The 26,169-nt window shown below is 42.1% G+C and overlaps 1 protein-coding gene across 2 annotated transcripts in view; it reads left to right on the top strand.

Moving 5' to 3' along the window:
• The first annotated feature begins 1,757 nt into the window (after nt 1-1,757).
• MANBA (mannosidase beta) overlaps nt 1,758-26,169 on the top strand; it is a 122,272-nt gene continuing 97,860 nt past the window's right edge. For both annotated transcript variants that reach the window (XM_045998531.1, XM_045998532.1), the window contains exons 1-4: nt 1,758-1,996; nt 14,667-14,761; nt 18,830-18,935; nt 19,936-20,106. In XM_045998531.1, coding sequence (XP_045854487.1) covers nt 1,820-1,996; nt 14,667-14,761; nt 18,830-18,935; nt 19,936-20,106 — 549 coding nt within the window. In that variant the 5' untranslated portion in view covers nt 1,758-1,819. The remainder of the gene's footprint in view (nt 1,997-14,666; nt 14,762-18,829; nt 18,936-19,935; nt 20,107-26,169) is intronic.

Here is a 26,169-nt window from a genome sequence, read left to right on the forward strand (position 1 = left end):
TCCTTAACTATTTCATTTTTTTCCCCCAAAGATTTTATTTATTTATTTGAAAGAGAGAGAGAGAGCATGAGTGCCTGTATGAGCAGGTGCGGGGGGAGGGAGAAGCAGGCTCTTCTCTGAGCAGAAGCCCTATTTGGGGCTTGATCCCAGAACCCTGAGATCATGACTTGGGCTGAAAGCAGATGCTTAGCTGACTGAGCCACCCAGGTGCCCCCTTAAACTACTTCTTAATAGAACAACAGAATATATCCAAATATACTGGCTGGGATGAGTTTTCCTTTGACTGGGTTTAATGGAATCTCTGAGATTTATGAAAAAATTCCTTTGCTACTCTTGCTGTCACGTCTTATAATTAGTTTTGAACAGACCAAGGCTGACTATTTATTGCCTTGAGTTATGGCATATTATTTGAATTGAGAGCTTTGTTCTTATCAAAAGTAAGAATGCTGCTTAAGTGTGGAAGGCTCTGAGCCAACCAGAGCCTTCTCAATATCAGTAGTCTACAGGGAGACTAAGCCAGAACTGGAGAATTTTGGTTCTGTTTGCCACTGTATGACAGGCAAGTCACCTGACCTCTTTGGACTCTGTTCCCTCAGCTGCAAAACCAGAGGCTTGGACTGGATAATCCATAATACCCCTAAAGCCAAGACACTAGGCTTGTGAAAAAATAATGCCTCTGTAAAAGTAATATACTGTCCTGTGTCTACAGGTTCAGGCACTTCCAGGGTCATAAATAGCCAAAACAAAGCTCAGATTTGATGAGGGGAGAACCCTTCACAAGCTTCCTCCTAAATATGGAAACAAGGGAGATAATATCAGCACAGGAATAAATTCATTTCATGCAACGTAAAATTCCGTGTCACCTTCCTAGGATCAGTGTTACATCCTATTGCAAAATAGGACTTAAGTAGACCACGTGACAATGAAACCTGAAATGAGTCTGTGCTATTCTTGGGTACCGCTGCGTTGTTAGGAACAGCCATACATGTTAACTCCTTTCATGCGTATAACAACCTGAAAAAATTGGACTGTCTACATTTTTGAGTTCAGCAAACTTCCCAGTTCAAGTCTCACCCTCACTGAACGGTGGAGGATTTTAACTTTGCCTGCACATTTAGTGCACATTTCTGGAAGCTCAGGAAGCCTCCTCTGCGAGGCTTTTCAAAACAGAGGGTCGTAGTTCACTAACATTAACTAACTTGCTGTTTTTTTTCTGGGCCAGGCCCTACGCTCCACGCGGTACACGCATTTTCTCAGCCCTCAAAATGAACCTACGAATCAGGTAATTTTAGTCACTGCTTCGTCTCTGAAGGGTGGGAGTGCGCTCTGAGACCCACCTGTGGAGCTGCAGGAGGTGAGTGTTACTGCCGCCAGACAGGCCTCTGAAGTGTGGATGAGGGTCCCAGGAAATTTGGGGGAGCTGACGCGGCGAGTGTCTCCGTGTTTCCGTTGTCTGAAGCGGTTGGGAGCCTCTCTCGCTGTCTCATCATCCTACTGTCCGTCCTTGAGCTCCCTGAGGCTTTGAGCGCCACTTTGTGCCCAGGGAACTGTGTGTCCCAATTGCCCTGCACTGTTCTCGCCTTCTGCTCAGACACCGGAGCAGCAGGCATAAGCGCTGAAAATTCCCCAGACTGCGGGTGCACCAGAGCTCTGCGCTCCCAGCCAGCCCTCCCCGCGGCGGGAGGCCGGGCAGTCCCAGCCTTTCAGCTGACCTGAGGGCGGAGCCGGGGGCGGGGCGCGCTAGAGCCCGGGCGGCTTCCGACGAGCTCGCGTTTCCGCGGCCGAAGCAGGCCGGGCTGGCGCAATTCCCGCTGTAGGTATGCGCCTCTGCCTGCTTTTCCTGCTCGCCCTGTGCGGAGCGGGCCCCACCGCCTTAGGGCGCAGCCTCAGCTTGCGGGGAAGCTGGAGGATCCGCAGCGGGAACGGCTCCCTGGAGCTGCCGGGGAGGGTCCCCGGTTGCGTGCACAGCGCCCTGTTCCAGCGGGGCCTCATCCAGGTACTGTGTGCGGAAGCTCCGCCGCAACCTGCACCCGCGTGCCCCTTGTGCTGAGAGGGGCGCAGGAACGGCTTAGCAGTCTCCGAGCCTTAGGGCTGTGTTCCTGGGTTTGGCCTTAACTTTTCCTTTGGGTCTTGTGATATGGGGCGGGGAAATGTTGAAGCAGTTAATCTACTGTTGGCGAAGAGCACCGCTGGGGTCCGGCTTTGTGCAGGCGGCCGGACCCAGTCTGAGACATCACTCATTCTGGAAAGCGGAAGTTCATACTGGGCGCGTAGTGTTTCTATTGGCGGTTTTCCTATTGCTATAGTTCTCCACTGAAGAGTATAGAAAGGGCTTGTTACCGACAAAGCGTAAGGCGGGGGATTATTGTTTTACTGTATGGACCCTTTAGGGGACAGTAGTTTTGCTAAGCGTTAGCTATATTGAGTAATGTCTTAGTTTTTCCCTTTAGCTTGTGGACCTCAGGGAGTCGGGTTGGGATTGATGCAACCCTCCTAGGGTAAGGAGAATGAGACATACAAGTGTATTATTAGTGATAGTGTAAAGGCTAAATAATTTTTAAGGCTGATTGGGATATGAAGAAAGATGCCGTTTCTTAGGGCACATTGTGTGTGTGTGTGTGTGTGTGTGTGTGTGTGTGTGTGTGTGTTAACAGATCTTCCAATTTATAGATTTCTTGTGGAGGACGGTTTCCTTTTTGGCTGCCTGTGTGCAGAGAAATTGAGAGCTTTTCCAGACTTTAACACCTTCCACTGTTTTTGTGCACTGTTCCATCATCTGCCTGTGGCTTTCCCATTCATCAGTCGTTCTTGCCTAGGACAAGATGTTTTTGATACATTTTACCAGCCCAAGAACTTCTCTGCAAGAGTAGATCTTATCTGCGTTTTATGGATGATACGGAGTTAGGGAGCCCAGAAAAGGTAGAGAATTTACTCAGGATCACACAGCAACTAAGTGGCAGAAGTGGAATTCTAGCCCAGGCTGGCCAGACTCCATTCCATAGTCTGGATTCTCAACTGTACTACGCTTACTGTGGTGTTGTGAAAATTTTGATATTCCTGTGGTTGACTATGGGGAATATCATTCACAGTTTACTTAAATGATGGCATCATAAAGTAGGGTTATGCAGAATTTCTGATCTGGTATACATTAGCTTTTTTCAGAAATATGTATCAGAAAGGAAGTGAACCTTGTAAATGACACTGACCATAGTCCAGTTTGTCTTTTTTAAAATAGCTAATTTTCAAATTTGGGTACTTTAACCACTTTTAGTTAACAAACTACTTGTGACGGGCGCCTGGGTGGCTCAGTGGATTAAGCCGCTGCCTTCGGCTCAGGTCATGATCTCGGGGTCCTGGGATCGAGTCCCGCATCGGGCTCTCTGCTCAGCGGGGAGCCTGCTTCCCTCTCTCTCTCTCTTTCTCTCTGCCTGCCTCTCTATCTACTTGTGATCTCTCTCTGTCAAATAAATAAATAAAATCTTTAAAAAAAAAAACAAACTACTTGTGACATAGGCTACAGCTGATCTTGGTTCCCTGAGGCTTCCCTCACACATGCTTTGAGAGTGCCTGTGTTTGTTTTGCAGGGTCTCTCCTTGCCTCATTTTACTGAAAAATTAAGGGCAGTGAGAAATAATTAGTGGCTTTAGCAAATCAGATGATTATTTCATGTAACAAGGCTGCATATCAAGAAATAGGGTTTGGGGGGCACCTGGGTGGCTCAGTGGGTTAAAGCCTCTGCCTTGGGCTCAGGTCAGGATCCCAGGGTCCTGGGATGGAGCCCCACATCGGGCTCTCTGCTCAGCAGGGAGCCTGCTTCCTCCTCTCTCTCTGCCTGCCTCTCTGCCTACTTGTGATCTTTGTCTGTCAAATACATAAATAAAATCTTAAAAAAAAAAAAAAAGAAATAGGGTTTGGTTACTAGCTAATGAGAAGGAGGTAGCTCAGAGTGTGAAATAACTGACTTTTCCTCATGGAAATAATTCATAATGTTTGTTAAATATATTCAGAAATTCTTAGAAAAACTTTAAGTTCAATAAGGTAGATGTGGGTTTTATTTTTTTTCTTCTAATCTGAAAAGATTTTATTTAATTTTTTTCCCTTATCAAATCAGCCCTTATCAAATTTTTTTTTCAGTGTTCCAAGATTCATTATTTATGCACCACACGCAGTGCTCCATGCCATACGTGCCCTCCTTAATACCCACCACCAGGCTCACCCAACCCCCTCCCCCCTCCCCTCTAAAACCCTCAGTTTGTTTCTCAGAGTCCACAGTCTCTCATGGTTCATCTCCCCCTCTGATTTCCCCCAATTCACTTTTCAAAGATGTGGGTTTTATTTTTTTATTTTTAATTAAAAAAAATTTTTTTAAAGATTTTTATTTATTTATTTGACAGAGAGAGAGAGATCACAAGTAGGCAGAGAGGCAGGCAGAGTGAGGGGGAAGCATGCTCCCTGCCGAGTCGATTAGAGGAGATGGGGGTAGAAGGCTGATGGGGAAGAACTGCTATTAGAATAAAATGGCTAGGGGCACCTGGGTGGCTCAGTGGGTTAAGCCTCTGCCTTCAGCTCCAGTCATGGTCTCTGGGTGGTGGGATCAAGCCCTGCATCAGGCTCTCTGCTCAGCAGGGAACCTGCTTCCCCCTCTCTCTGTTCCCGCCTCTCTGCCTACTTGTGATCTCTCTTTTTCTGTCAAATAAATAAATAAATCTTAAAAAAAAAAAAAGAATAAAGTGGTTAAAGATAGCCATCTTGATAAAGTAACTTTTAAGCAGAGATCTTTTTGATAAGGTCGGTTTTAAAAAGAAAAAAGACGGAGAGGGGAGAGGCCTTAGAGGTGGGAACGTGCTGGAGAAGTTGTAGGAACAGTAAGCTGGCTAGTGTGACTGGGGCCCTGTAAGCCCTTGGGGAAGGGAATGTGTTCAAAGGGGGCATCTACTGCAGATCTTGTAGGGCTTGTAAGCCATGGGAAGCACGTTGGTTTATTCTGCATGTAATGGGGAAGCTGTTGGGAGTTTGGAGCATAAAGTTGCATGAATGGAGCTGCTTGATATCCTAAGTACTTAGATAAAGGGACTCTTGTTATGAATGTTTTCAGCTTTCCTATGCAATTCCTCAGTGGTGCAAGTTTGAAAAGCTTTTTTTTTTTTTTTTAATTTTAAAAAAGATTTTATGTATTTATCTGTCAGAGAGAGAGAGAGAGAGAGAGAACAAGCAGGTAGAATGGCAGGCAGGGGGAGAAGCAGACTCCCTGTAGAGAGCAAGGAGCTGGATGTGGGACTAGATTCCAGTACCCTGGGATCGTGACCTGAGCCAAAGGCAGATTCCCAACTGACTGAGCCACCCAGGTGTCCCGCAGTTTTCTTTTTTTTTTAAAGATATTCTCAGTGTGCCAAAATTAGAAAATATAGGTGAGAAGAAGAAAACCTGGAAACCTGGCTTTCGGAGATAACTACTATTAAAATTTTAAAATATACTATATTCTTGCAGAACTTTTCTGTCTATACACATTTTTGATAATTATTTAAATATACAGCATAACTACTTTTTCATATAGAATATTTTTGATAGTTTTGTATACGATAAACATATTTCTGCAAACCATGGTTAAGGGCTCTTTTTGATTTCATTGTATATATTTGCTGTCATTTATAATCAATCACTTACTGTTGGATAGTTACCAGACTCGACTTTTTCTATTCTTTGATGAAGATCCTTTTAACTAAATTGTAGTTATTGTGGGGTGCCTGGGTGGCTCAGTCATTAAGCATCTGCCTTTGGCTCAGGTCATGATCCCAGGGTCCTGGGATTGAGCCCCGCATTCGGCTCCCTGCTCAGTGGGAGGCCTGCTTCTCCCTCTCCCACTCCTGCTTATGTTCCCTTTCAGGCTATGTCAAAAAAAATAAAATCTTTAAAATAAATAAATTTTAATTACTATATATCTTTATTTTCTTTGTTTTTTTTTAAAGGTTTTATTTTTTTTATTTGACAGAGATCACAGTAGGCAGAGAGACAGGCACAGAGAGAGAAGGAAGCAGGCTCCCGGCTGAGCAGAGAGCCTGATATGGGGATTGATCCCAAGACTCTGGGATCATGACCCGAGCTGAAGGCAGAGGCTTAAGGCACTGAGCCACCCAGGTGCCCCTGATTTTATTTATTTATTTGACAGAGAGGGATTACAAGTAGGTAGAGAGGCAGGCAGAGAGAGAGAGAGAGAGAGAGAGAGGAGGAAGCAGGCTCCCTGCCGAGCAGAGAGCCTGAGATCATGACCTGAGCCAAAGGCAGAGGCTTTAACCTACTGAGCCACCCAGGTGTCCCATATATCCTCATTTTCTTAAACAATTTTTAGAAGTGCAGTTGTACTTAGCCCACTGAGCCAGACAGGCACACTTTCTTTTTTTTTTTTTTTAAAGATAGCTTTGGAAAATTCTGATTCTTAAACCTGGACATATGCTTCTTCATTTGATGCCTTGTGGGGTGTGTTTAGGGCATAAGAAGATTTGCTTCTTATGGCCCCAACACTGAATATCAAAGGGACAACTGATAGTTGAATCTTTAGGTAAGGGGTTATCTTTATCACATGAACATGTACATAGTCAACCTAGAGTATGAAACTCATCTTCATGTAATAGTGCTTTAATGTCTTCCATGTGCAATGCACTCTCCTTGACCCTCTCAGGTGCACCTGGTCATATAATTCCCACTGCAGCCCTGTGAAGAAGGTTATCATTACTTCCACTGACTGAGGCTCAGAGAAGTTATGGCCTAAGATCATGCATCTATTAAATGGTGGGGGGACAAGGATGCAACCCACATCTTTTCACATCTCATGTGGCCTGTTGACAAGAAGAAATAGTAAGCAAAGAGAACAATTACTGTTTTAATGTAAAGATGTCCAGTGAGAAAAGTGATGAGCACAATGTGCTGTTCAAAATATACCACTCAAAGCATCCCATTTGCTGAAAGTTCTTGATAAATGCAAGCAGTTCCTCTATATGTCCCTTCTTCTCTGTTCTCTGCCTCTTGGAAGTCTCTTAGTTTTGGCCGTCTGTGCCAAAACTGTGGCTCTGGCGTAGAGCTGCTCCGATGTCTTAATCTAGAACTCGTCCTCTGCTGATTTGTGGCTGGAAATTTAGCTCTACTCTTCTACCTGAATGTCTTCATGGAGTATTGAAACTCAGTATATCCAAATGCCTCTTCTCTCAATTCTCCCAATCCTTAGTTTCTCTTCTTTTATCTGTTTCTAATAACACACCAACATTTTCTCAGTGAATGAGGCCTGGAATTTTGAGGCCGTTTTTGTTTCTTGTCACCTGTGTTGCTGCTTGTTGGATCTTGTAGGTCCAGCCTACAGTGTCTTATAACCATTCCTGCTTGGTCATTCGTACTGCTATCAGCCCAGCTTATTGTTTTCTTTTTTAAAAAGCGGTCAACTAATTTTAAGGACTTTTAGAAATAGGTAAAGGATACACAATTGATCCCTGAACAAAATGGGTTTGAACTAGGCAGATCCACTTATACTCGGATTTTTTTCAGTGAGTATAGTTCTATAAATGTGTTTTCTCTCCCTTCTGATTTTGTTAATAACATTTTCTTTTCTCTAGCTCACTTTATTGTAGGAATACAGTATATAATAGATATACAAAATATGTTAATTGACTGTTTATGTTACTAGTAAGGTTTCTGGTGAGTAGTAGGTGATTAGTAGTTAATTTTGAGGAGTCAAAGTTAGTAAGCAGATTTTTGACTGTGTGGGGTTTAGGAGCACCGTATTGTTAACTGTACCCCCGAGGGTTAACTGTACTGATAAAAAAAAAAGGTAAAGGTGGGTTATATAATGAAAGCAAGTATCCTTCCATTCCTGTCTCCTAGTTTTCTAGTTCCCTTCCACAGAAACAACTACTGTTAACAGGGTTCTTGTGTACATTCATGTATCTTGTGATAGATGTCTATGTACATAATACATTTCTCTCTATAAAAGATGATATTCTGTGCATATGGTTTGGTACTGACTTTTTCCTTTAATTTGACATACCCTAGAAGTCATTTCAGATCAGTACCGGTAACAGTAACGATAGCTTTCATTTGTTGAATGCTTGCTGTATGCAGTAAATGGTTCTAAGCAGTTTCCATATGTTACCTCTTGCAATTTTCATACTGATCCTGGGAGGTACTATTATTCCTGTTCTAGAGCTGAGAAAACAGAAGTGTAGAGGTGTTACATGAGCTTCACGGGATCCCACAGGTATTAGGGCTGAGCTGGGACTTGAATTCATGCAAACAAGGTTGCTCCCCGCTGCTGCTCTTACCTGTCAGCTCCACCCCTCCCCGCCCCCTGCCCCAGCTTCATCTCAGAGGCAGGAACTATGGCTGTGGATCTGTTCAGCCACCCAACTTTGCTCCCTGAGCAAGTGTGATCTGTGGCTCCTCTGACCCTTCGTGTCAGTCTAGAATCATTCTCTGGACATTTACGCTAATCTTTCATGAGTTCTAGTCTGGCACTGTGGAGTGGGCTAAGCAAAGCATCTTGTTTCTCTTAAATTCCCCTTTTAAATTCTCTTTGGTCAGGAAACAAGGAGTTACCTTAACTTCTACCCCTTTCTAACTAGCTGTGGCAGAAATGAAGCAGTATTTACTAGTTTAAGGATTTTAGGCAAAAATGATGTTAAGGCCAACCAAAATGTTTTGATTTTTGAACTTAGAATCTCTTGTACCTGTGCACCTTCTGAACTAAGAATCATAGCTGAAGCTCCTTTTGGCGATGGGCAAACTAAGGTTTGGAGAGTGTAGCTTCTCTGTATCTTAATATATTGTTTACTCAGTGTATTGTTTACTTCTGCTCATTTTTGCATAAATGTTTTCTTTTTTTTTTTTTTTAAGATTTTATTTATTTATTTATTTGACAGAGAGACAGATCACAAGTAGGCAGAGAGAGAGGAAGGGAAGCAGGCTCTCCACGGAGCAGGGAGCCCGATGCAGGGCTCGATCCCAGGACCCTGAGATCACGACCTGAGCCAAAGGCAGAGGCCTAACCCACTGAGCCACCCAGGCGCCCCGCATAAATGTTTTCTTAAACTTTTTTTTTTGTCTAAGAGTCCAAGAAGACATCTATGTATGAGACAGTTGCAAAAGCTTCTTTTCTCTTTTTACCTCCATTTGAAGTAATTATGTCTGGGGTAGAATCAGGTGTTGGATTGAAGCAGAATTGGAGAGTGGAAAAGCTATACCTGGTTAAAGAATTTATGTATCTATAGGCAGTCATAACAGATGAAGTTCAGAAGCTTACAGAGAAAATGAGACTGATAATGTCCTTTGTACGGTGTGGTGCCACATAGTTTGTTGACGTACGCGAGCGTGGTAAATGCCAATGATAAATAACTAGCATGGGCTTTATATGGCATATTTATCTCCTGGTTCCTGCTTGGTAGGTAGCACTGACATTGTAACAGTTGGTGGCATTTGTGACAATAATGGCAGCACTGGGTAATGATTGAGTGTTTGGACTCTGGAACCAGACCTCCTCGTCTGAATCAGTGCTCCACCACTTCATTTAACTTTAAGCCTTGGACTCTTTATTACAAAATGGCAATGATGATAATACCTTTCCCATTGGGTCAGGTGATATCTGACATAAAGGTGTCCGTGTGCGCGGCATGAGGATCGTTGAAAGAATGCAGACCTTGGCGTTAGACTGAGGTGATTTGGTTCCTGGATGTACTGCTTACTTGTGGGACCTTAGGAGTGGAATCTTCTGGAGCTTTGGTTTCTTCCTCTGTAAGTGGTATTTACTGCACATGTTTGTTATGAAGATAAGACTAGATGAGTACCTATCTTGGGCAACAAATGATACTTCTGTTGTTTTTTAGGGCTCATGGGTTTGCTTAGCAACCCAATGACTTACATGGTTTCTTAGGTGTAACACTGAACTGCTGTTAGCTTTATTTTAGTTATTTTTTGTTTGTTTTCAGTTTTCAACTTTTTAACCTGTGCTGTGAAGGACATCCTAAATGCTGAATGAGACACAACAGAATATTTTTTTCTTCCAGTATTAAAAAAAAAATGATATTCACAAATGTTTTAAAGAAACTTCTATGTAATCAAGGTGGTGACCCCGAATTAAAAAACAAACAAACAAAAACCAAACCTCTAATCATGTTCTTGATTTCTTATAATTGCATTTGGAAATTGCTTCCCACTCCTGATAAACATTCTAAAATGTCCCTAAGGGGCACCTGGGTGGCTCAGAGGGTTAAGCCTCTGCCTTCCGCTCAGGTCATGATCCCAGGGTCCTGGGATTGAGCCCCACATCGGGCTCTCTGCTCGGCAGGGAGCCTGCTTCCTCTCTCTGCCTGCCCCTCTGCCTCCTTGTGATCTCTCTCTGTCAAATAAATAAATAAATAAAATCTTAAAATGTCCCTAAATGTGCATTATTATCTTTTTTGGGGGGGGAGGGGTCCAGAACCAGCAGTTCTGAGATCCCAAACTAAAAAAGTGGTAAAAGGAAAAACATCAGACTCTACAAATGTCCCAGAATTTGTCTTTAAATGGGAGAAAAAAAGTTTAAAAAATACATGGAGCTTTCTAAAATGTCTTTAACAAGCTACCTTGGGAGTTCAGTTCAAAAATAGAAGTTGATGCACTAAAACAGATGTTTCAGTGTAGCTTTAAAAATCTTTGTAAGTACAGCCATTTGGAAGCATGATCCTGGATCAGAAGTTTTATTCCTGTGTATCTACATTAGGTCCACACGCCTCATCTCCGTCGTCATAATTGTCTCTGTAATTTCCTCCGGTGTAGCGGTCATAAGCACTCTGGCCTCCCGTACCCATATCCTCCAGGTCATCGTATCTGCCACTCCTGTAGCCTTGGTCCCCACCACCTCCAGAGTAACTGCAACCTTGCCCCGGGCCCCAAAATCCCCCCCTCTAGTTCCCGTGGCTGACTTGCCAGAGTGATCCATGAGGATCTGGTGACCATCCAGAGACTCTCCATTCATGGCTCTCCTGGCATCAGAGACACGCTCTAGTTTGGTGAAGGTAGTGAAATTAAAACCTTAGGATTGCTGAGTCTCGCAAGTCCTTGACAACAACTACCTCAGAAATAGGACCAGAGCTGCTGAAGTGGTCTTCCAGAGCCTGCTGATTGATGTGGAAGTTGAGCCCTCCCACGAAAAGCTTTCCTTCTTCAGAAGACATGACAGTGAGTTTGAGTACTACAAATTAAGCAGAAGGACCAGAAAAATAGCTATCCTTGAGGAGTGGAGAAACTGGGCTGTTGGCTTTAAATAGGACTCAGAGTTTTAATATGAGCAAAGGGGGTCAGACCTGTTTGGAACTAAATTAAGTTGGTTGCTTAGCATTTGGAATAGTTATTATAAATGTAATCTAAGCTTCTGCAATCTTTATTTTAGGGAAGGTAAGATATTTTCCCTTACAGGACATTTTTTTAGTAGACTTCATCTTTTGGAGTAATTTTAGGTTCACAGCAAAATTGAATGAAAATGCAGACGTTTCCATATATACCCCCCTCCACACACTTGCACAGCCCCCCATAATAACATCCCTCCACCAGAGTGGTACATTTGTTATCATCAGTGAACCTACACTGACCTATCATTATCACCCTATGCATATAATTTATATTAGAGTTCACTCTTGGTGTTGAGTATCTGTGGGTTTTGACAAATTTATTATATCTATTCATCATTATAGTATCATTTAGAGGAGTTTCACTAACTTCAAAATCTTCTGTGTTCTGTCTATTCACCCCTCTCTCCCTTAATCCTTAATCCCTGGCAACCACTGTTTTTTTTTTCTTCCGTTTGTTTGTTTGTTTTTTTAAAGATTTGCTTATTTGTCCCGGGAGGGGGGGCGGACCAGAGGCGCCCTGCAACCACTGATCTTTTTACTGTTAACGTGGTTTTGCCTTCTCCAGAACATCACGTAGTTGGAGTCATATAGTATGTAGCCTTTTCAGTGTTTTTTTTTTTTTAAAGATTTTATTTATTTATTTGACAGAGAGACAGCCAGAGAGGGAACAGAGCAGGGGTAGTGGGTGAGGGAGGGGCAGGCTTCCCACTGAGCAGGGAGCCTGACGTGGGGCTCCATCCCAGGACCCTGGGATCATGAACTGAGCTGAAAGCAGACGCTGAACGACTGAGCCACCCAGGCACCCCAGTTTGTGGCCTTTTCATTTTGGTTTCTTTCAAGTAAAAGAAAATTTTAACCTCCAAATTCTATTTATCTAGAAAAAATATATCTGAGAAGCTTGTCCTCTCGAACTCAACAAGCAGCTTACTTCAGGAGGCTGGGAGACAGGAAGGGGACTTGGGCCACACAGACCGGATCATCCGTCAGCCCCACAGCTTAGCAGGATGACATGTTGCAACTGCATTAGCCTTCACACCTTCCTTCTCATGTTATTTTTAACTGGATTGGACTGAGTCCACAGTGTAGAGTTATAAATAAGGCTGGGTGGAGACACATGGACAGGCTAATTATTGGGTACTTCTTTAAACCTGTGTCCTTAAATATTTATTCCATGCTTATTCATCAGAGACGCTGAGTCCTGTGTGTGTTGGAAGAGCAGAAAAGGAAACAAGTTGACTGGGCCTGGCACACCCTGCTTAGCAGAATAAAACCTCATTGTTAATCAGCCCTTAAAAGTCAGTTTGGTGATGATCAGTTGTTACTAAATCTCATTAACTGCACTCTTCCCTAGTAGGGAAGCTCTAGCCCCTAGTCGGGGGCTCCTGACTGGCTTAGTCCATAGAGCATGTGACTCTTGATAATGGTGTTATGAGTTTGAGCCCCACATTGGGTGTAGAGATTACCTAAAAATAAATAAAATCTTAAAAATAAAATGAAATGTTTCTTCTAGTCAGGAGCAATTTCTGACAGGTACTATTCTTTCTATCTTGACATACACCCAGCCGTGTTGTAGTGCGTCTTACTGACTTGTGCTCTGAGCAGGTGCCCAACTGGTCGTTGCCAGCCTAACTTGATCATCTGTGGAAGTTAGACAAAGTTGGCTTTTCCTTCTCCATCTGGAGATGGAATTCCTGAGGAAATCACCCTTGGTCCTGTCCCAGTGGGAGAGGACTGCACTGTTTCCCTCTGTGTAGCTGTGATGTTGTTCATAGAAAGATGGACCAAAAAGCGTCACATCACTTTCTTTTCTGTGTCCTCATCAGGAAGGTAAAGTGTAGAAAATGGGTAGGAAAAGAAAGACCTCTGAGTATTATGAAAGGAAGGACCTAGGGCTGGACACTCAGAATAGCATCTGTGAACACCCAGCAGGCCTGTTGCCTGGGTTAGACATTGGCAACCATTTTCAGTAAAGGCCTGGACACCATGCATCATGGGTCATATGGCCTCTGTCATACCTACTCAGCTCTGCTGTTGTAGCATGAAAGCTGCCATGTATGATTTGTAAAGGAATAGGCATGGCGGTGCTCCAGTAAAGCCTTATTTATTGACACGTGTCCATTCTTAGCTCACTGGCCGCACAGAAACAGGCAGTGAGCGGCACATGGCCCATGGGTTGTAGTTTGCTGACCTGGTCTGGGACAATATAGGTAACTTGAAGTTGGTCCATTCGATGGTATCCATGCTGCCTGTGTGTTTCCTGTAGAGGTCCTTTTTGTGCTCATTTAATAAAGCTTGGTGAAAAATAACTTTGGAAATGCTACATGAACCCAAAGAGTGGGCGTTTTGCTGATCTTTGGGTAGTAGAGGAGAACCATCCCCCCTGAGGCCCAATGGAATAGTGGCAGCAATAAGCATGGTGGCAATAAAAGGGCTATAAGAGAGTGAGGGCCAGGGCACCTGGGTGGCTCAGCCCTTTAAGCGTCTGCCTGGGGCTTAGGTCATGATCTCAGGGTCCTGGGATCCAGTCTCACATCGGGATCCCTGCTCAGCGGGGAGCCTGCGTCTCTCCCTCTCTCTGTCACTGCCCCTGCTTGTGCTCTATTGCATGCTCACTCGCACTCCCTCTCTCTCACATAAATAAATAAATAAATAAATAAATAAATAATCTTTAAAAAAAAAGAAAAGACTGAGGGCCACACAGCAGAAGTTCTGACTTTTATTTTCTGCTAATACCTCAGAGATTCTGTATTTGGTGTTAACAAGGGCAGCTAATCTTCATCTCCATACATGTTCTTATTGATAATGAAACTATGTTATTTCTATCTCAAAGCTCTTTCATTGAGGAATTTTGTTAGACTTTTTTTTTAAAATATTTTATTTATTTGACAGACGGACATCACAAGTAGGCAGAGAAGCAGGCAGAGAGAGAGGAGGAAGCAGGCTCCCCACCCAGCAGAGAGCCTGATTGGGGGCTCAATCCCAGGACCCTGGGATCATGACCCCAGCCGAAGGCGGAGGCCTTAACCCACTGAGCCATCCAGGCGCCCCTTGTTGGACTTTTTAAGAAAACATTTTTTAGTATTTTTTTTGTTATCTGAAAGCCACGTTAACTTTGTTGAAAGTTAAATGGATGGAGCTTTAGCCTTGAGGATGGAATGTGCCAGCATATGAAATGCTTACACTCCTAGGCCCAGAGTTCATTAATTTTTAGGTGACAGATAGCTATTGTTAATAATTTATTTCATGTTTATTTAATTTATTTATTTTTGCATAATTGTCTGCCATAATTTTTATCAACAGGATCCATACTACAGATTCAATGACCTTGACTACAGATGGATCTCCTTGGATAACTGGACTTATAGCAAGAAATTTAAAATCCCCTTTAACATTAGGTATGTATGTGTGTATATCTATATCTACATCTGTATTTATTTAGTTATTGTTATTATTGATCTTCTTTTTCTTTCTCTGCAGTAATCTTTTGTTTGTTTCGGTTGCAAACAAACAAAAAAGTAATCTTTTGTTTGTTTCGGTCAGAGAGTTGAGAGACCAAAGCCTTTTCCTATAAAAGTGACTATTTGGGGGCGCCTGGGTGGCTCAGTGGGTTAAAGCCTCTGCCTTCAGCTCAGGTCATGATCCCAGAGTCCTGGGATCGAGCCCCACATCAGGCTCTCTGCTCTGCAGGGAGCCTGCTTCCTCCTCTCTCTCTGCCTGCCTCTCTGCCTAGTTGTGATTTCTCTCTGTCAAATAAATAAAAAGTATTTAAAAAAAAAAAAAAAAAAAAAAAAAAAAAAAGTGACTATTTGATTTATGTTTTGATTTGTATCTAAGAATGGTACCACTGACCACCAGTCATGAAATTATGTCTTACTCAGTCCTCCTTCCAGTGGTTATAATGGAGTCACCTATACCTAGTCAGTTCTCTTATTTCCATTTCCTTCTCTCTGCCCTCCTGACCACATAATCACTAGAATGTATTATAATTTGTCAAGTAGGATCAGAGCTATATCATTTTTTCCATGTGGTGTTAGCCAGCCATTGAGGCTATGGCATTGTCCTTATGTTATGTCGTGAAGCCATGAGGAAAAGCATAGTAATTTCAGTAATGTTCCATGTAACAGAAAGTAACCCAGTTATATCTACCACTATTATTGCTAAATAAAAAAAAAAAGTCGTCTGTCCCTTTTGTGTGATTTTTTTCTGGGGGGTGGTGTGCATTATTTACCAGCCTCTTGAAAGAGAAATAAATCCAGACTTTGCGACATGGCTGTGCTCTGGGCCCTTATTTCCAGATAATACTAAAAATATCTCTGTTAGGGGGTTCTCTTTCATCTTGAACTCAGCATATCCAAAATTTAAACGATTGACTTTCCATTTAAAGCTTACTTTAAATTGTAACGGCCTTATTGTTTCTCTTAAGGTAACACTGTTTTGCTGATCTTCTATGCCTAAAGTGGTTTTGGCTTATATTGTTTTTCTTTATCTCTGTATGTGGTCTCTTTCTGAGTCCTGTTAATTTCTGCCTATCATTTTTCTTGACTCAGCCCCTTTCTCCTCATTTCCCAGCTTCCACATTTGCCTTGGCATTTGTGAGTGAGTGCCTACAATTAGGCCAAAGCTGCAACTAAATTTCTTGCTTTGTCTTTTTATTCTCCGGTCTCATATATGAAAATGTTAGACTCATCTTCCACAAAAATTAGATTCATCTTCCCAACATACTGGTTTTACCATGATGTTCTTGCTCAAGAATGACAGTGTTGGGGCTCCTGCGTGGCTTAGTCGGTTAAGCACCTAACTCTTGATTTCAGCTTAAGTCAGGATCTCTGGGTCTTGAGATGGAGCCCCACATTGCCTGGTGCTCCACACTCGGTATGGGAGTCTGCTTGAGATTCTCCCCCCTCTCTCCCAAGTAAATAAATAAAGTCTTAAAAAAGAAGGCACTGTCATTCTTGAGCAAAGGAATGACAGTGTCTTCCCCCCGCCCTTTTTTTTTTAAGGTTTATTTATTTTAGGGAGAGAGAGAGAGAGAGAGCTTGCATGCGTGTGAGAGCGCATGAGAGAGCATGAGTGGGGGTAGGGGCTGACGGAGAGGGAGAGACTCTCAAACAGACTCCGGGCCCAATGGGAGCCAGAGGCTGACTTCAGTGGGTGGGTGTGGGGGGCAGGGACTGAATCCTGCAATGCTGAGAGCAGACTTGAGCCGAAATCAAGAGTTGGATGCTTAACCAACTGAGCCACCCAGGCGCTCTGACAGTGTCTTAGTATTCATTGATAAAACCAATTTCATCTTGCCTGCTTATTTGTGAGGATACTACTTAATCTTGCCTATTCCTGTCCCGCTTCCTGCATCCCCTCCTGCCCTGCTGACTTGACCAGATTCTTTCCCTTAGCTCCCTAGCATAACCTCTACCCTTGAAACTAGCTCATTATCTTTTAAAAAAAAAAAAAAAAAGAGAGATTTTACTTGTTTATTTATTTGACGGAGAGAGAGAGAGAGAGAGAGAACATGAGTGGGGGGAGGAACAAGAGGAGAGGGAGATGCAGACCCCCCCAGCTGAGTAGGGAGCCTGATGTGGGACTTGATCCCAGGACCCCCAGGATCATGACCTGAACTGAAGGCAGACGCTTAACCGGTGCCCCTACCTAGACATTTCTATTCATTAAAAAACAAAAACAAACCCAAAAATCTTTATTGAGACCTAATTCACACACCATACAATTCACCCTTTTATTATTTTTATTTATTTTAAGATTTTATTTATCTATTTATTTGACAGAGAGAGACACAGCGAGAGGGAACACAAGCAGAAGTGGGAGAGGGAGAAGCAGACTCTCTGCTGAGCAGGGAGCCGGATGCAGGGCTTGATCCCAGGACCCTGAGATCATGACCTGAGCTGAAGGCAGATGCTCAATGACTGAGCCACCCAGGTGCCACCAATTCACCCTTTTAAAGTATACAGTTCAGTAGTTTTTAGTATATTCAAAGTGTTATGCTGCCATCATTATCCTCATCAGAGAGAAGGTCATACCCATTAGCAGTCATTCCCCATTCTCAAATCCCCATTCCCTCATCCCTATCCCCGCACTAGGCAACCACTGACTCATTTTCTATGGATTTTTCTCTTCTGGGAATCTCACATAAATGGAACTGTACTGCATGTGGTCCTTTGTGACTGGCTTCTCTCACTTAGTGTAACAGTGTTTTCAAAGTCCATCCATGTTGTCTCATTCACTGATACTTCATCTCTTTTTATCACTAATACTTTATTGCATGGATATACCCCATTTTATTTATTCTGTTCGTCTTGAAATTGTTATTTCTCTCTTGAAGTCCTTCCTTACGACATAAGTTCTGATAGCATTTGTAGTCTGTCTAACCAGGCTATACTATAAAATAGAAGAAATTAAATGTTTTCTCTTTATTCCTGTGTTTTAGGCTTGAATGGCAACTAGATTATAGATTCCTTAAATTCAGAGAGCGTTTTAGTTCCCTGTAGGGCTTAGCAGAGTACTGGGCACATCATATTCACTCAGATACCTGTTAGTTGGTTAATATGTTCTCTTAGATAGCGTCATAAATGTAATACTTTGTGAAAATGCTTTATATCTGCTATTTAACTAAATTATCATAAGAATTTTGTAACGTCCGAGAAAAAAGTCCATGCATTTGGAAATTATAAGCTGTGCTCATGATTTTATGGCAATTGAAATATTTTTAAAAATATTTTATTTATTTATTTGACAGACAGAGATCACAAGTAGGCAGAAAGGCAGGCAGAGAGAGAGAGAGAGGAGGAAGCAGGCTCCCCGCGGAGCAGAGAGCCGGATGCGCGGAGCAGAGAGCCCGATGTGGGACTTGATCCCAGGACCTTGAGATCATGACCTGAGCCACCCAGGCACCCGGCAGTTGAAATATTATGAAGAAAGATAAGCTAGATTACTCAACATAACAAGGGTATTATGCTAAGCAAAATAAGTCAATCAGAGAAAGACAGTTATCATATGATTTTACTCTTGTGTAATTTAAGAAACAAAACAGAGGATCTAGGGGAAGGGAAGGGAAAATAAGATAAGACGAAATCAGAGAGGGAGAGAGGGAGACAAACGTAAAGGACTCTTAACAAAAACAAAGTGAGGGTTGCTGGAGGGAGGTGTATAAGAATATGGGGTAACTGGACGACAGACATTAAGGATGGCACATGATGTGATGAGCACTGGGTGTTATTTGTGACTGATGAATCACTGAACTCTACCTCTGAAACTAATAATATGTTATATGTTAATTAATTGAATTTAAATAAAAATGTATTAAACCAATACTTATGAAAATTTCATTGGAAACTGCCTTTTAAGAATGTGTATTCTCTGTGAAATATTTATTCCTTTAGTTTTTAATAAAAAAAGATTTATCTAAGTTCATGTTTTAAATATCTTGTTTTAAAAATCTTTTCTTTTTTAAGCAAATGGCAAAAAGTGAATTTGATTTTTGAGGGTGTCGACACAGTTGCAAAAGTCCTGCTAAATAGTGTTCCTATTGGGAAAACAGACAACATGTTCAAAAGATATGTAAGTATCCAGTGACGTCAGGTTAAAAGCTACTGATATGTGTTTGTGCGTTAATTGTTGTGAATAGAGAAGGGTAAGTGCATAATTGCCCACGCAGGCAATGCTCTTTGTTTTTTGTTTTTTTTTTTTAAAGATTTTATTTATTTGACAGCGAGAGATCACAAGTAGGCAGAGAGGCAGGCAGAGAGAGAGGGAAGCAGGCTCCCTGCTGAGCAGAGAGCCTGATGCAGGGCTTGATCCCAGGACCCTGAGATCATGACCAGAGCTAAAGACAGAGGCTTTAACCCACTGAGCCACCCAGGTGCCCCAGGCAATGCTCTTTGAAGCTTGGGTTAAGTTACTTTTTTTCTCAGTTGTCTCATTGTAGAGTGATGAAAACACCACAGACTCTGTGGAGTCGTTGTGAGGACTTAATAAGCTAATGATGTAAAACGTTTGACGCAGTTCTTGGCACATGAGAAGTGTTCAGCGAATGCTGTTCCCTTCTCTGTTGTTTGGTGATCCAGGGTTTCATGTGAAATGCCAATTGACATTACATTAAGATATCATATCCTGGTCTCCATTCCAGGGTAGAACTTTACAAAAACAAAAATAACTTATGACTTAGAAATAACATGCTGTTCATACCAGAGAGTCAGGTTGTCACGAAGCATCTAGGAAATTCCCTGGCTGTTCAAGGCCATGTCTCAAATAGCAGAGCAGACATTCCAGGACTAAAGATATTTTCTGCTTGCTCTCTTTGCCTGGGACCGTCATCTGTCAGTACAAATAGAAGGAGAAACCTAGAAATCTACTTTTGGGTAGGAGAGCATCTTTGCTTGTACCTATAAGCAGGCAATTAGGTTATACTATTTCAGTGAAGTGCTTTCTTCTACAAAAAGGCTAACCCTAAAGATTTCAATTATTTTATGCATCGTTCACACATTTTTATATATCTATATCTGTGTCTAAAATTTTACACACGTGTCCACTTCCACATCTGTTCTTTCCTTTAATGCAGAGCTTTGATGTTACCAGTGTGGTTAGAGATGTGAACTCCCTTGAGCTGCATTTCCAGTCACCCGTATTGTATGCGGCCCAGCAGAGCAAAGCTCACACTAACTACTCTGTGCCTCCAGACTGCCCTCCGCCTGTGCAGAAGGGCCAGTGCCATGTAAACTTCATTCGAAAGGTAACGGTCTTGCAAATGGAGGGGGCTTTAGCCTTGAGGATGGGGTATGCTGGCATGTGAAATGCTTGTTTGAAGACACCAATAGTATCTTACAAGTTGGGTATCTCTTTCCTGCCTGCGTCATGGGATGGAGCACTTGAAATAAGAACCAAAAGATTATACAAATTTTTTGAAGAATCTTTGTCTTCCTAGATTTCCTTCCTGAAGCTGCCTCAAACTTAGGTAACAACAGAAAAAGAAGAAAAACAGGTGACTGATAATGTAATTTTACAAATTATTTTTTAAAGATTTTATTTATTTATTTGAGAGAGGGAGAAGGAGGACATGAGCTGTGGAAGGGGCAGAGGGACAAGCTGACTCCCACTGAGTGGGGAGCCCAATGTGAAGCTCGATCCCAGGACCCTGAGATTATGACCTGAGCCAAAGTCAGATGCTTAGCTGACTGAGACACTCAGACACCCCTACAAATTATTTTTTCAACATTTAAGTTTATCCAACTTTTCACCAGACTGTATTAGTGATTTGTGTTACTAGGAAGCCTTCTGCAAATACTAATATATTTGCTGATGTGTTCTTTTTTTTTTTTTTTTTTTAAAGATTTTATTTATTTTTTTATTTGAAAGACAGAAATTACAAGTAGGCAGAGAGGCAGGCAGAGAGAGAGAGGGGGAAGCAGGCTCCCTGCCGAGCAGAGAGCCCGATGCGGGGCTCGATCCCAGGACCCTGGGATCATGACCTGAGCCGAAGGCAGAGGCTTTAACCCACTGAGCCACCCAGGCGCCCCTGCTGATGTGTTCTTATATTTTACTGCTAGGTTCACATAAAATCTAATAAAAATAATGAAATCCACAAGATGATGATTTTTCCTTGAGTTTCATTTGAGTCTAAATGACTTGAGTTTATTCCAGTGCGTGGTTGGATTAGTTTTCTCTGTGGCATTAATTTTTCAATTTTATTTTTATTAAAAAATTTTTAATTGTGATAAAATACCCATAGCACAAAATTTGCCATCTCTACCATTTTTAAGTGTGTGGTTCACTAGTATTAAGTATATTCACATTGTTGTGGAACAAATCCCAAGAACCTTTTCATATTGCAAAACTGAAACTCCATACCCGTTAAAAAACAATTCCCAGAGATGCGTGGGTGGCTCAGTAGGTTAAGGGTCTGCCTTTGGCTCAGGTCACAATCCCAGGGTCCTGGGACGGAGTCCTGCATCAGGCTCCTTGCTCAGCAGGGAACCTGCTTCTTCCTCTGCCTGCCATTCCTCCTGCTTGTGCTCTCTATCTCTCACAAATAAATAAATAAAATCATTAATAAATAAAAACTCCCTATTTTCCCCTCCTCCCAGCCCCTGGAAACCACCGTTATTTCTGTTTCTATGAGTTTGACTACTCTAGATACCTCTGATAAGTGGAATCATGCACATTGTCTTGTTGTGCCTGACATATTTCATTTAGCATAATTTTCTTCATGCTGTAGCATGTGTCTGAATTTCCCTTCCTTTTTAAGTCTGAATAATGTTCCATTGTATGTACATGCCACATTTTATTTATTCATTCATCTGTCCATAGACATTTGGGTTACTTCCACCTTTTGGCTATTGTGAATAATGTTGCTATGTATGGATGTACCAATATCTCTTTGAGATCCTGCTTTTAGTTCTATTGCATCTAGACCAAGAAGTGGGATACTGCAGTGTATGGTAATTCTATTTTAAATATTTTTGGAAATTGGCATTTAGTTTTAAAAACAAATATAAGCATTGGTTTCACTGTGAAGATACTGAGAATATTTTTCCAGTATTTGTTAGCTAAAGCCTCAGTAAATTCTGATTATTTAAGTTAAGTGGCTCTCTTCAGACTGGCTGGATTTATCATTAAATTATGTTTCTCTGATATAAGTACTAAGGTCAAAATTATACCTCCTCTGGTTTTATTCAACCTACCTAAATTTGTGTGTCTCAATAGAATCATTTGTTCCTACTACCGTAAAGGAATGGTCTGTAACTGAGCAGTCAGGTATTCTGTGGAATACTGTGTACTGAGACTTGTTTAAAATTCACCTTTTGTTTTTGGCCTTCGGCTTCAAATGGCACAGTGGTTTGAATACTAGAGTTTGCGCTTTTTCTCTCTCTTCTTCTATCTTTAATCTTCGAGAACCTCCTGAATCTTAATGTTTCTTTTCCAGTCATCAGTGAAAGCATACATACGTTATGCATATATCCATGTAGTGGTTTTCCTCTACCCCACCATTCACTTTGTGGCAAATAAAATACACTTTTGGGGCACCTGCGCGGCTCCGTTAGTAAAGCTTCCGCATTTGGCTGGAGTCGTGATCCCGGGGTTTGGGGATCCAGCCTGCTTCTCCCTCTCCCTCTGACCTTCCCCCCCTGCTTGTGCTCTTTCTTTCTCTCTCTCTAATGAATAAATGAAAAATATTAAAAAGAAAGAAAACACACTTTCAGTTTCTCTAGATAGAACAAAGCCCTCATCAGTGAAATCATTAATCAGACCCAAGATTCTGCTCTCAGGGTGTGTGGAACACTAACCCTGGGGCAAACTTACCAGAGCAGTGAATTGCATCTTGATGTTTCTGGCTAGACCAGCATGGTCCACTGGAAAAAGACCTGAATTGGAGAGCAAGTCAGGAATCTTAGATCTGAATTCTGGCCTTAGGACCAGAATGATCTTAAGCAAGTCCATCATTTATGTATGGAGCTAATCCTTCTCTTCTTGACTGTGTTGATAGGAGCATACAGTGAAATAATAATGTAAATGCATTTTGCATACATGAAGGGCTATATAGCTACTCAGAATGTAAGATGGTGTTATTATTTATTTCGGAGACTTATTTCTGTGGTTACAGACTTCTAAGTGTGTTACTGATTATATGAAGTTAGTGGAGTAGAGCTATCAACACAGATCCTCTCTTGCCTCTGCTTCCTTCCCTGTTCATTCAGCCTGGATGGCGGGGCATATCGCTTCAGCTACCCTCTTAGCAATATTCTCCACCACCCCCTTGTTTTCTACCTATATCTCTGGCCATTCCTTCTAAGTTACTTTATCCAAATCAACCTATCCCTCTTAGAAGTTGTATCATTCATGCTTTGCTCTGTTCTAGACACATTCCTCCTCTCTTTTTATACCTTCTCTAAACGATCTCATTTAGCTTCACTTCTTCAATAACCAGTCTAGTTTCTTTATTTTTTTAAAAAATTTATTTATTTGACAGAGAGAGATCACAAGTAGGCAGAGAGGCAGGCAGCAGGGTTGGAGGGGGGAGGAGCAGGCTCACTGCTGAGCAGAGAGCCCAGTGCAGGGTCTGATCCCAGGATCCCGAGACCATGACCTGAGCCAAAGGCAGAAGCTCAACCCACTGAGCCACCGAGGCGCCCCACCAGTCGAATTTCTAATGACTTCTAATATTGTATCTTCAGTCCAGACCTCTCTTCAATTCCAGGCCTTATACTGAATCAGTTGCCTGATTCACAGGGACCTAAAACTCAGGATGTCCAATACTGCACTTGGATCTAAATCCTTCTCCCAGGGTTCCCTGTCTTGCTGAATGGAATACCATCCAGGATAGTTGCTCAAGCCAGAACCCCAAGAGTTGTTTTTGATAATTCCTTCTCTCTCTTTTCCCTCCTCCAGTCCATCCCTAAGTCATTTTGACCATGTGGACATTACCTCTTCAATAGTTCTTTAATCTTCCTGTGCTCTATTTCTTCTATCATGCTTGAGTTCAAGCCATCATTTCTTACGTGAAATATTATCCTGGCCACCTAACTGCAACCTACAACCGAATTTACCTTCTCGTTGCCTTTAGGCTCAAGTAACAGGTCTTAGTTCGGTCTGACTCATGCCCACTTCTGTCTTCTCCCCGTCTCTTCCTGTTGTTCCCTCTTCATCTCCTGGAATATGTCTTAGTCTCTTGCACCTCAACGCCTTTGCACATGCTGTTCCTTCTTCTTCTTCTCCTTCTTTTTAAAGATCTTATTGATTTATTTGAGAGAGAGCATGAGAGGGGAGAAGCAGACTCCCTGCGGAGCTGGGAGCTGGATGCAGGATGCGGGATGCGGGATGCGGGACTTGATCCCAGGACTCCGAGATCATGACCTGAGCCAAAGGCAGTCACTTAACCAACTGAACCATCCAGGTGCCACATGCTGTTCCTTCCAGAAGGGATGCTTATACTTCTCTCCTAAACACACTGGACAAATGATACTCTCCTTTCAGATCTCCATATGAAAGATACTATTATTCAGGGAAACCTTTCTTGACACCTTTCCTTCCTCTCCCCCATTAGATTGTTCCCTGTTGGTGTCTTTTGCACTTGTGATTATTTATTCAGTACCTGAATTTCCTGCCGTACTGTGAACACTATAAATGGAAGGACTGTCTATTTTGTACATTGATGTACTCCTGCCTGAAATATAAAAAGCAGTTCACAAATCTTTTTTGACTAATGAAAACTTTTATCTGAAGAAGTTTTATGAACAAGAGTGTTTTGTAGCCCTTGATGGGGAAAATAGCCTGCCTTATAAGATGTTGAATATTTTCACCCTCCTCCTTATTCCCTGTCTCTAATAAAGGAATTACATACTTGAACTTATAAACTCTTTAATAAATAGCCCCAAGTTGACTTTCATTACAAACATGAGAATCTGATGCTGAAATGGTGAATTTAAGACAAATGTGAATGGTAGAAAGTGGTTTTAATTCTCTGTTTTTTGGTTTTTTTTTTTAAGATTTTATTTATTTGACAGATAAAGATCAGAGAGAGAGAGAGAGGAGGAAGCAGGCTCCCCGCCAAGCAGAGAGCCCGACGCGGGGCTCGATCCCAGGACCCTGGGATCATGACCTGAGCGAAAGGCAGAGGCTTTAACCCACTGAGCCACCCAGGCGCCCCTCTGGTTTTTTTTTTAAAGATTTTATTTATTTATTTGACAGAGAGAGATCACAAGTAGATAGAGAGGCAGGCAGAGAGAGAGAGAGGGAAGCAGGCTCCCTGCTGAGCAGAGAGCCCGATGCGGGGCTCGATCCCAGGACCCTGAGATCATGACCTGAGCCGAAGGCAGCGGCTTAACCCACTGAGCCACCCAGGCACCCCTAATTCTCTGTTTTTCTCTGTAATGGAAACTAATTTATCTCTATTTCAAAAAAATACAGATCTTAGGAAATACTTAAATGAGAACAGTTTGGCCAATTCCTCAGGCTCTATTCTACAAATGTTCCATTCAGAAAGAGCTTACTATGTACTGTGGTGTTTATTCCTTTCTAAAGCTGAGCTCATAGCCTCAACGTGTTAATTATCTTTATTTTTAAATGTTTCCTCGTTCTTTATAGCTATCACACTTAAGTAGAATGTTCTTTATCGTTAAATACAATGATAGATTTAGATACATTTTGGAAAAGTTTAAAGAGTGACTGTAGTATTGCTTCAATGTCATATGCTTTTGAAGAATAAAAGTACATAATCAGATTTTAGGTTCTTAAAACATTTCTGCCAAACAACTGTGTTGCATAGGTTCATGTATTAGTTACTGTATTAGTTATCCATTGCTGTATAACAACTAATGCCAAAACTTACCAGCTTAAAATAACATTTGTTATCGTAGTTTTTGTCTATCAAAAATCTGAGTGTGGCCTAGCTGGGTGCCTCTGGCTGAGGCCAGTCATGAGATTACAGTCAAGTATGGACTGAGGGTGTGGTAATCTCATGGCTCTACTGGGCCTGAAGTGTTTGGGCCTAAGCTCATCCATGTGGTTATTGTTAGGGCTCAGATTTGCATCCAAGCTCACTTACTCATGTGGGCCTCTCCATAGAGGCCGCCTCACAACATGGCAGCTGGCTTCCCTCATGGCCAGGAGAGTGTGGGAGAGAGCACCTAGAACAGAAGGTGCAGTTTTTTTATAACTTAATTTTGGAAATGATTATCACCTCTCTCCTGTATTCGCTTGGTTAGAAGTGATTCACTAGGTGTAATCCATACTGGAGGAGAGGGGATTACACAGGACATGAATACCAGGAGGGGATCGTTGGAGGCCATTTTAGATGCTC

The sequence above is a fragment of the Meles meles genome, chromosome 2, assembly GCF_922984935.1.
Source record: "Meles meles chromosome 2, mMelMel3.1 paternal haplotype, whole genome shotgun sequence".
Classification (NCBI taxonomy): Eukaryota; Metazoa; Chordata; class Mammalia; order Carnivora; family Mustelidae; genus Meles; species Meles meles.